This window comes from Cydia pomonella, chromosome 24, assembly GCF_033807575.1.
Source record: "Cydia pomonella isolate Wapato2018A chromosome 24, ilCydPomo1, whole genome shotgun sequence".
Classification (NCBI taxonomy): domain Eukaryota; kingdom Metazoa; phylum Arthropoda; class Insecta; order Lepidoptera; family Tortricidae; genus Cydia; species Cydia pomonella.
In genome coordinates this window covers 4,982,014-4,994,476 of record NC_084726.1, presented here as the reverse complement: position 1 = coordinate 4,994,476, position 12,463 = coordinate 4,982,014, and the positions used below count along the sequence as shown (strand labels likewise).

Sequence of the window (12,463 nt, the reverse complement as noted above, 5' to 3'; positions counted from 1 at the left end):
GACTCTGAGGCGCGATTACAGTGTGACGAAACTTTTAAGGCTGCGGACTCGACGCAAGCGGCGAGCGGCAAATCAAAGTCATTCATACATTGCGCTCGGCCAAATGTATGAACGATCTTAATTTGCCGCTCGCCGCTTGCGTCGAGTCCGCAGCCTAAGTGTGAACATCTCTGTGTTTTATTTTAGATTTAAAACGGGAAAAATTGTTATAGAAATATTAAATTCAATAACAACAAATGTGAACTGATCGCTTTAAAGGAGCTCTGCCGTTGAATATATTTTAGATGATTAATCGATTTCATCGAATCATTGGAACGAATTGGTGTTCAATTAATACTAATATTTATCCCACGTTCAATAATATATTATTTATCGCAATAGGATACAACAAAAACATTAAATAGGTACAACAGTCAACTCAACATTTATAACAGTGCAAACATTTACGCAACATTTCATCAAAATGGTATTACAATCTATAAATGGAAATATCCAACATCATCCCTTACACGCGCCCAGCACCAGTGTAGAAACTACAATATTCCACAAATCAAACCCCCGGCAAGTCTATTAAAAAACATTCAACAATCTTGGAACAAAGAAGTCGAATAAAACCGTTTTTAATCCGAATAAAAAAGCGGAGCTACGCTATGAAAACCGATATAAAACTTGGGCGTGAAACGCAATGTAACTTGTAAACAGTACATTGGCTTTGGACGAGAACCAGTTGCTATGGTAGGATGGTTTCGAATGTATGCATAATGCATCGAGGCGCCGAGAAGTCAATTGAGTCAGAAGTCAATGCAAGCAAATGCGTATATATCTGAATAGTTTTCAATGAGAGCATGGCCAATATGCAATGAAAGCTTTTGCATTCTGTATGAAATCCGCAGTGCAAGCAAAAAAAGCGTGTTATCTAGCCACTCACATGCTACATATTTTTCAGTGACTTCTATTATTATAATAAAATAAGGGTGACAGCTGGTAACTACAGTTACCAAAAGCAAGCGAGTGGCTAGATAGTAATTGGCTATCTACTTATAGCTCATGAATACAAAAACTACGTCTACTACTTTAGCTGTCATCTATATTTAGTATGGGACGATTTATTTCAACGATTCAACGATTTTTTTGTTTCCCAGATCTAAATTGAGCGTAGTTCTTAGACACAGTAACGCTTCAATTATGCGTATTGTTGTTTAATATGAATCCCATAAATTAGGAAAAGGAACCACATTATACTCTGTTTGCCACATTATACTCGTCATCTCAATCTATTTTCGACTTAAACGGATTATCACTGCGTCATGTTTGCATACACATTTATTCTCGCACCGACGTAAGCGGGTGCGGGAATATCAACAACACCACACACCTATAACTTAAATGTTTGTTTCGGAAGGTTATGGACGATTCACTCGGCCTCGAAACTCTGGGCCGCTGCTGCTGTTCCCGCGCGCACATCTAACTTTTAACATACACACCTTACAAGATACTGTGGATGGTGCTCGTATTTAAATTGTGGTCCCGCTATGAAACCGACATAAAACTTGCCCTGGAGTACGCTGAAGGCCGCTAACATGTCCGTTGATGGAAGTTTGAATGATTCCTTTTATACCAAGTGGACAGTTTGTTTTATTTCGTTGATAAAAACCTGAGTCAAAGTTTTTCGTGAAATAGGCATTTTAGCTATATTTGCATGTCAATGTTGACAGTAACAGTTAAATTGATTCAGTTGTTAATTGTTACACCAGTAAAATCCTTCAGCTTTAATAGAATTACATATTCCTGTACAAATAGGTACCTCGCATGGAATAAAATTGTGTAGGAAAACGGATAACAATATTGATTGAAATCTGTTCACTTGTGTCGTCTAACCTGCAAATTGAGAAGTTAGCCGGTCGTGAAAACTACTCGACGTGGAGGTTCGCAGTCAAATCGTATTTGGAGCACGAAGAATTGTGGGAATGTGTTGATCCGGGAGATCAAGTGGATCCCAAGAAAGACATTAAAGCAAAGTCCAAGATTATTTTGTTAGTGGAACCAATCAACTATGTTCATATTGAAAACGCAAAATCATCACGAGATGTGTGGTTAAATCTACAACAAGCGTTTGAGGACTCCGGGCTGTCAAGAAAAGTGGGATTATTACGTGATTTAATCAACACGTCGCTCGATAATTGCTCAAATATTGAAGATTACGTGAATAAGATTATGAGCACTGCATACAAGCTAAGGAATATAGGCTTCGAAGTGGGAGATGAGTGGCTAGGCACACTCATGCTGGCGGGTTTACCTGAGAATTACAAACCGATGATCATGGGTCTCGAGAGTTCCGGCATCAAGATATCATCAGATTTTATAAAGACTAAACTTTTACAAGAAGTGAAAAGTTCAGAGTCATCTGCGTTCTTGACTAAAGGGAAGAGTACTTCTAACCAAAATACTAAGCCCAAAGGAAAAGGCCCGCGTTGCTTCGGCTGTAATCAATATGGACATTTCAAGACCCAGTGTCCAGCGAAGAAACCTAGTAATGTTCAACATGGTTTTTCAGCAGTTTTTTCAGCATGCAATTCGTTGATAAACAAGGATGATTGGTATGTTGACTCGGCTGCGACAATGCATATGACAAGATCTTCAGAATGGATGTATGATTTACAACCACCTCCGGTCCAAAAGATAATGGTGGCAAATAAAGCTTATGTCACGGTAGAGAAAATGGGTAAAGTAAATATTCAAACAGACACATGTAAAGATGGTTGTCCTATCCAGGTGAGAAAAGTTTTATTTATTCCTGAGTTGGGTGCAAACCTGCTATCGGTCAGTCAATTAACAAAAAATGACTGCACAGTGGAATTCACAAAACGAGGCTGTTATATTTTTGATGCCAACAAGAATCTCATAGCAACAGCACAGGCAATCAATGACTTGTATAAGCTAAATGCTGTAACTGGCAGTGCATGTGCTGTTTTTTGTGCAAGTAAGGCAGATATTGTCACCTGGCATAAGCGAATGGCTCATCTGAATATGGCTGATGTGAAGAAGTTAGAGGTATGTGCTGAAGGCATAAATATTACTAACAATAAGCAGAGTGATGCTGTATGTAAACCCTGTTGTGAAGCAAAACAAACACGATTACCATTTCCGCATTCTGGTTCTAGAGCTACTGCATTGCTAGAAATAGTGCATTCAGATCTATGTGGTCCGATGGAGGTACCATCAGCCGGTGGTGCTAGATACTTCATAACTTTCATAGATGACTATTCCCGCAAAGTATATGTATATTTTCTTAAGAATAAAATGGATATAACAATGGTTTTCAAGACATTCAAAGAAGAGGTGGAAAATGAGTTAGAAAGAAAAATAAAGGTATTTAGGAGCGACCGTGGGACTGAATACTGTAACAAAGATTTTTCTGGATTTCTAGCAGCTTCCGGCATCAAACACCAGACCAGTGTTCCATACACGCATGAGCAGAACGGATTGGCAGAGAGGATGATGAGAAGTCTGGTAGAGCGTGCAAGGTGCATGCTTTTTGAGGCAAAGCTGCAGAAAAATCTATGGGCTGAAGCAGTTGCCTGTGCTGCTTATGTCATCAACAGATCACCATCACGGTTTTTGGACGAGGTAACACCATACGAGAAATGGACAGGTAAGAAACCTAACATTTCACACCTTAAGATATTTGGAACTAAGGCTATGGTACACATTCCAAAAGAAAAACGCCTAAAATGGGACCGTAAATCACAAGAATTAATTTTTGTAGGCTATTGTGACAATACTAAGGGCTACAGGTTGTTAAATCCTATTAATGGAAAGACCGTGATTAGCAGGGATGTTATATTTATTGAGGATGGTAAAAGCACTGAAAATATGACACAGAAACCCATTTCAGGGCCACAGTCGGCCACAGTCCCTCTTAATTCAGATGAACAGACACAGGAGAGTGAAGATATAACAAATACTGATGATAGTAGCATAGAAACAATACAGGATGAAACTACATCATCAGATTCTGAAACATCCTTTGACAGCTGTGTAATGAATACTAATGATGAGACATATTACCCCAGCGGTAGTGACATCAATGAAAGTTTTGAGAGACAAATCACTCTGAGGTCTCATCAAAAACATTTTGCCCCAGGTAATAATTTCATGTGTGTTCAGATTTCAGATCCACTGACTGTAGAAGAAGCTTTGTCGAGTGCTAATGCTCAACACTGGAAGGATGCTATGGATGAGGAGTATCAGTCCTTAATGGAGAATAATACATGGGAAATTACTACTCTACCACCAGGCAAGCGCCCCATACCATGTAAGTGGGTCTTCAAAACCAAGACAAATGAAAATGGAGCAATAGTGAAGTACAAGGCACGGCTCGTTGTCAAAGGATGTTCTCAAAAACCAGGCATAGACTACACAGAAGTATACTCACCAGTTGTCAGGTACGCTTCTTTAAGATATTTATTTGCCTTAGCAGTTAAACATGACCTAGATATTTGTCAGATGGATGCTGTGTCGGCCTTTCTTCAAGGCGACATAGAGGAGGAGATCTACATGAAGCAACCGCAAATGTATGGCAACAACGGTGAAGAAGTATGCCGGTTAAATAAATCACTGTACGGCTTAAAACAGGCCAGCCGGCAGTGGAACAAGAAGATTGATATGACATTGAGAGAAATGGGACTCTCACGTTCAAAATTAGATCCTTGTATCTATTATAAAATAGTAGATAGTAGTAATATGTTTTTTCTGGCCATTTATGTTGATGACCTCGTGTTATTCACCAATAATCAGGAGACAAAACAATACTTTAAGGAAGAGCTGCATAAAAAATTTAAAATTAAAGATTTAGGAGACATTAATTATTGTCTTGGCATACATGTGGAGAGAGATAGGACCAAAGGCATCTTGTACTTAGACCAAAGAAAATATATACAAGAAGTGTTAAACAAATTTGGCATGTCTGACTGCAAAAGTGTACAAACACCGATGGATTTGAATACTAAGCTGATAGGAACTACCGAAAATGCCGAGATTTTACATAATGTTCCTTATCAAGAGATAATCGGTTGTTTGTTGTACATCTCACAAGTTACTAGACCGGACATAAGTTATGTCATAAATATGTTGAGCAAATATAACAAAAAACCAGAGATGCAGCACTGGGTTGCACTGAAGCGTGTTATGCGTTATTTAAAAGGCACCCTTGATTACAGGCTGAGCTATAAGCAAAACTGTGAGGAAACTATGGCTCATGGATACTGCGATGCAGACTGGGCGAGTTCAGGAGATGACAGGCGTTCCTGTACTGGCTACACGTTTCTGTTCCAGGGAGGAACGATCAGCTGGAACTCTAGACGTCAGCCTACCGTTGCTCTTTCTACAACCGAAGCCGAATATATGTCTCTATCATCGTGCGTACAAGAGGCTTTGTGGCTTAAACAATTTCAAGAAGATTTGTGGCCTCAACTGAAGAATAAAGCCTTAGTGATTTATAGTGATAATCAGAGCTCTATAAAACTTTCAGGTTCTGACGGATATCATTCTAGGACGAAGCACATCGATGTGAGGCATCATTTCGTCCGTGATAAGATACTTGAAGGAGCCATTGAGGTGCGCTACGTACAGACAGACAAGATGATTGCTGACGCTCTTACTAAAGCAACGTCGCACACAAAACTGGCATACTGCTCTTCCAAGATGGGATTATGTTTAAGGGAGGATGTTGAAGATGTGTAAACATAATTATAGTTTCCGAACGAAGAAACGTCAGTTAGTGTACTAATATTGCCACTTGGTGTCGCTACAATCAATGCGAAACTAAAATTGCTCACATCACTGTTGTAAAACTTTTATCTTACATTAAAACTGTTATTTAACCAATTCTATTCGGCGTATTATTTCCTCAGCCAGCATAAAAAGTTGAGAGAGGTTTTTTCGTATTTCTTTCGAAAACACTATCTTACTGACAAACTTTGCCACATTATTACTCAGTCGCCTCTATTCTACCCTCACAGCATCATAAACCATTCAACACCATTCCAATACAAAATCGAACTTAAACTAAAACGTCAAAGCTAAGTCGCCAGTCTTCCAGAACGCAATCCAAGTTTCCATTGAGAAAGTTGGTGTATATTTCACATCTCACGCCCTATGAGGTTCTGGGTATGCGATAAAAGTTGGTGCCATTGTGACCGCAACTTCAGATTGGGAATGTCTGAACGTTCACGAATAGTATTATTGTTGGGGAAGTCGGTAGTTAACAAAGTGAAGTGGAGTTGGGCGGGAGTGTTTGCCAGCAGAGAGATGGTCGATATGCATCGGGTCGACGTCATTCTGAAGATCGCAGGTAACCTGTACGATAAGTTCAGCACTGAGACAAGTGGCGTACTCGAAGAGCGACCTTAAATTTTACAGGCTTAAAATAATAATGATGATATATATTATACTGGTGACGTTTTTACTTGATATGCGCCCGGCATCATGTCGATAAATAAATGGTGGGTTGTCAACAAAAATGGTCGTAATGACTTCATAACCATGACTGCATCTTTTGCGGGATTTATAATAAGATTTTTTTGATGATATTTTAAGATTACATACTTGTCAAAATTTTAGAAAAAGTACCATTATTTATTATTATTTTTTAATTGTTCGCCTATTGTGTAAAATTGTGTCCTACTGCTAGGCAAGACCCCCCTCTCTTTTTTTCACGCATCTAGGTATATAGCAAGTATAGCAATAGTAGGCCAATCTTTTTGCGTACACATTCAAGTGGCTGAAACTATCGTAAAAAAGCCCATCAAACATAAAGTTGGCCAGCCAAGTTGGAGCACATAGATCTCTATTTACGTAACGGACATTCTACGTTGTTTAAAGGACGGTATTTCGTCGAGATGACTTCCCAACCTGTCTATAGCGCTATCACAGCTTTGCATTTTGCCCATCCACAAATCCATCTAACAAATCTAATACATAGCGTACAAAGGTGCTATCCCGGTCCTGATAGGGGGTGTTAGACAGGCATTCAATACTCAAAGGCGTAATCTATGAGCGTGTAGACAGGCACTGGCATTCCTATAGCTGACCTCGTATGGGCGAGCGGAAAGCTCAGGCAATCCAGAAGAAAAGAGGAAGAAGAAAAGGTTAAATCCAAATAGTTACTGAAAATTACAACACGGCAAAACCCGGAAGTTATTTCTTAACAAATCGCTGTTTAACTTAACTATAAGGCATTTTACCCACACATGTACAAGTTACAAATGTCTATGAACCATGGACAAGTGGAAACATGCCAAATTTTGTCATTTTGCTTACTTAAGACCATGCCGGTTCATTGTATTTTAAAAGCTTTTTCTTAAAGAAAATTGACGAACAAACTCAGCTGTCTCTTATAATTTCTGATTTACCGCCTCATTTAGAATAACAATTCGAACAGCTGTCAGCTGTCCAATTAGGAGGGTGACTGGTGAGTCCGAGACCTAGACTCGCTAGTATCGTGCAATAATTAACAACACGCGGACAGATCGCCTGCATTGTCTCGCTGACAGATTGTGTTGCTTTGTACGCGAGGCATGCGATATGCCTAGAGGCAATTGTGGCCAGCTTTGTACAAAATTAGATCCCAAAATTGAATATGACAGGAGATATAGACAACTAAAATTGACGGCTTATAGTATAGACTCTTATGGCCCTGTTTGCGAAGTTAGTAGTCTTTGATGCGATACTCGGTAACAGTATTGAACACGCTCATTTGTTCCAGCAATATTCGTTAAACTAGATATCGTTTGCTACTCATACTGATATAAACTACCGCACTACCTGAGCCCATTACGATACTTCGCGAAATGTTCTTCAGAGTTCGAAAACGCAATAAAGCTAGTGATTGGACGAAGTTGGGCATTGACTAGAAACAATTCCTAACGAGGTTATATCATAGGATCATAGTAATTACGTGAGATACCTATTCCGTTATGGCATGTACAACTTTACACATCTACATCATATTAATAAGTTTATAATAATAGGTTTATCACCAATCAGTTTATAATTATAAAAAAAGTAGGTTCCACGTTTCCATATTGCTGAAGCTTTTCTGAAGTGTTTTCCGTGTTGATCTTGTTTCATGCTGTGAAATAACATCAAACAATACTGCACTGACTGAAACTGCAGTTGAATCAGTGACTTTGAAATTTTTCATTAAAGTCCAAATGACTGAGACGGTTACAAACTTACGAAATATTAAGAGACATTTCTTTCGCCTAAAATGTCCGTCTACTAAAACTTCAAGGTCGAAACACCATCATCAAATGTACATTTTATAAAAGAAAAAAAAATACTTAATTCCTGTTTCGTTTAAAATATAGGTAATTGTACTTCTTCTAATTTTACCACAGATTTCTATCTAGGAGCGCAGGCGCATCAAATCATCAGATAACTTCAGCGCAATCGGACCAAAAATATAGAACTGCGAAATGCCGTCCACTTTTTAAAATATTGAGCTCTTATTTTAAGTAAGATATATCAAAAAAAAAATAAGCGTATTGGAGTAATGTCAAATAATTCCGAGAATCGCCCATAATTCCAGCGTATCAGAGTTCAGTTTCGGAATGAAGGGCGTCAAATCTGGGTCGACTTGTGCGTACCAAGGCTAATATTATTCAAACAGTAAAAATTTGTAAACTTACCACAGTGATAGGATAGGCGGGGTTGATGATGGTGTACAGGAGAATGTGGTTCGGCCGCGCCGGCGGCTCCCGTTTGCGGCGGGGCTCGCCCGCCATATAATTGTTGCCATTACTCTGGAAATAAAGGAAAGTAGAATGTCAGTTACAAAAAAATAGACAAACGAAATGGCTATAAAAGTCTTGGGAGAGTCAATTCGAGTACATCCTCTTTTTGTTCAATTATTAGAGAATGACTTTGAATTGAGAACGCTTCAAAAATAGGCATATATACACTTTACAAGCGTAATCTGATCAGGGTGCATAGCCAACGTGCCAATTGTTTACAATCCGTCCCGAATGAAACGGAACTGTCTCTAACGCTCTAATAGGAGGAGTGATAGAGAGAGATCACTGCGCTACTACTACTATTGATGGTGACTGTACACACGCGATTAATCCGCTTTAAACTAATTTTAAACGCAATTACTCTCTTGCATTTTTTTAATAATTATATTTTTGAAGATGATAATTGAAATGATAAACGGTAGACAGGCGCATTCCAATTCCAAAAAAAGATATATTATTGTATATGTCTAAAGCACATGGCGCTCATACCATTTCCTAAGTAAACTAGCACTAACACCAGATATTTTTTTAATCAGAAACATCATCAGTTTAAAATTAGAATGCCATTTTAATAGTTATACTTTCACAACAATAAATAAGCGCCGTTTACGTCACATGTGACGTTCAGTCACACATTATATTACAATCAGGATAGGTGAGCGTAGACGGTGAGTCATCGTTTAACACACGCGAATATTCCAGTCATTGATCTCATTAATAGTAGACGCTGTTGCGCCACGATAAGTGAAATAAAATCAGGTTATCTGATTTTCAATCAGTATTGCGAGGCATACGATAGTTATCGTACACGTAAGATAATTTGGGCTTCCGTACGATGTACGTTCCAAAGAGCATTATCGTACGCAAAAGTACGATAATTTCAGCCCTTGGACGATGCCAATGCCACCCAAACAGTCTAGTATTTGAAGCAAAATATGGACACTTTCACTCAGAAATAAGCTAGCTTAGCACCTTTTGGGTGATCAGCTGCTTGGTTTAAGTAAAAAATGACGAAATTTCCTGTAAACCGTTTAGATCTATCACAGAAACACACAAATATAAAACTGATTATTACGCAATTTAGGAGAAAATTTCGTTCTCTTTGATTATCCATTGGACATTAAAGCTTATTTTGCAAGAAATTTTATATAGGGGTAGTGCCTTTTTGATAGGCGTACCATAATTTTAATACTCTCAAATAAGATAGTTCTCTTCCGCTCACTTGGCAACACTACTTTCAATATATAGGCACTTCAATTAAGAAATATATTCAGAGATAAGTGACTGAATTGGAGATTAAACATAAGATTCGCGCACTTGCCTGACTGAACATATGAATACAAAGAAGCTGATGCCGAATCGTAACAATGTTATATATTTTTCATTTCTCATGTTCTGAAAGTAGGTCATTCTTGTTCTGAAAAGTGCGCAGAAAGTGATACGTTTCTGCTCTAGAGCATTTTAATCTCCAAGTATATTTTTTTTTACGATAAGCAATTACATTTTTATTTTAAATGGACTTATTGTAAGATTTCCATGCGGATATTTAAATCTACGTTTCATAAATAACGACACTTTTATCTTAACTATTATTTGAAAGAAAGAAAAGAAGAAGGAAATACTATAAAAGTTTGATGCCGAAACCAACCAAAACTTCGGTCGGGCACTGATGAAAATGTTGAAAGAGAAAATGTATCCGAAAGCAAAGCTGTGATAATATAATTGAATCCCAATAAAATATTTTGTTTAGACCAGGTATTCTGGGCGATTCGTCATTAGGTATGAAAATGTTGCGCTAAATATCTCTAGATATTAGATAATTATGTCAACAGTCGATAAAACATTCCATCAGTTATCATACTTTTTGAATGAATAATTTAAATACCTACGCAAAAGATGAAACATTTGTTATGAAACTGTGTTTTGTTAATTGGAGCACAATAGTGCAACATGAATATTAAAATAAAAATTCAGTAAATTGAACAAGTTACGTAGACCAAAATAAATGTTAAACAAAAAGACGGTTCATGTAGCAATTAAAATTGTTTTGCAATGTTATCATCTCAGCCTAAGATAGGGTTATTGTCATATGAAATAGGTTTTTGGCAAAAGTTTCATTTTTGATACAAGTTTTTATCACTGACTGTACTTTTCTTACCGCAGGCAACTAATTCTCATCGAGACGATTCTAAAAACCCCAACAACAATTAGGTTGCGTTGTTTCATCGCAGAGTTCCTATGGCCAACTCCATGTCATCATAATCAGATCAGCTCGATGGTACCATAATATGGCATTGTCACCTGACTTACATATGTATGCAAATTTTCAGCTCAATCGGAAATCGGGACATAAGTCAAATGTAGCTTTCAAGATTTGACCAACATTAACACACTTACTAACCAACTAACTACTTTAAATAAAAGCTGGAAAAATGAAATATCCTAAAAAAAATTCGTGGACGGGAATTTCACCCAATATTATAGGACATTACACAAATTGACTAACTCCACAATGTAAATTCCAAATGCCAAATCCCTTTCTTAAGCCACTAGCCCCTAAGCCCATAATTCGCCATCATATTTATGCTATGTATGTGTGTCTATCATATCATATTTATGCTATGTATGTGTGTCTACAGCAGAACCGAAAGAATCCCAACAGAAAAGAATTCCTATGTTCAAATTCAAATATTTAGTAGTCTGGCAAACACAACTTGTCAGTCAGTAAGAGCCAGGCAAATTATAGGTACTCATCTATTTCTTTTGGGTGCTAGTACTTGCGCAAGACAAAGACAGTACGATTCTCTCTGTTTGAAATGTTTGAAATGAGACAGTCCTGGGACTGGGAAGTTTCTACCAAGAACCCCCGGTTTCCTGACAAATAACATTATTTTGTTGCTATATATCAGGGGAAATCCTGACATATGGCAACCCTGATCTAAGGATATGCCTAACGACAAAAACGGCCCTCAAAATTAGTTGCACTCATGAAATGGTTTTCTAGGATAAATTACCAGATACATACCGACGGACGAACGTAATTTATTGAGTAAGCCATACCAAACCCACCTTGATTACGATTAGCCAATTACGCTCTTAACATGTGTAAACGTAAAGATTGAAAGTAAATCATTATAGTGTTTTCCTACTCGTCGACTGTAATGGTTGAACTAAGAAGACTCGACTGAAAAACTCTCTATTGTATCACCATTGCATAAAACCATCCGATTCCAAAAAATAGTACTATTTCAGAAGAACTAAAAAATAAATCAATATCAATATGAAAAAATTATGCATGCAATTCATGTGTTTGCGTAAAAGAAATAATTTCTGTGAAACATGAAAGCCATAAGCATTCCGTCATAGAGAAAATAATATTATATTAAACACATCATGTACATTTAATTGCCTCCTGGCGTGGGCCACTTTTGATTTACTGCTTTCTGTTAGTAAACATCTATTAATATACCCGTTGCGAGGAGTTCCAATTATAGTCGCGAAAACTCAAATTTGATTGTCTCATGGGAAATTAAACTTTGTTACGAGAGAAGAAGGTTCGAATCTGCAGAAAATATTAAAACTTAACTTGTTTTTTGCCATTAAACTAAATTTCAACTTAATTAAAACCACCTAAAGTCGTTTTTGTAATTGACCTGTCTGATATAAGA

The 12,463-nt window shown here is 37.6% G+C and overlaps 1 protein-coding gene across 3 annotated transcripts in view; it reads right to left on the bottom strand.

The window, feature by feature from the left end:
- Positions 1-12,463, bottom strand: part of LOC133530999 (heterogeneous nuclear ribonucleoprotein L) — a 695,759-nt gene that overhangs the window by 520,850 nt on the left and 162,446 nt on the right. For all 3 annotated transcript variants that reach the window (XR_009801425.1, XR_009801426.1, XM_061869074.1), the window contains exon 2: positions 8,691-8,804. Coding sequence is in view for 1 of the 3 variants with exons in the window: in XM_061869074.1 (XP_061725058.1) it covers positions 8,691-8,804 (114 nt within the window). In the remaining 2 variants the exon portion in view is untranslated. The remainder of the gene's footprint in view (positions 1-8,690; positions 8,805-12,463) is intronic.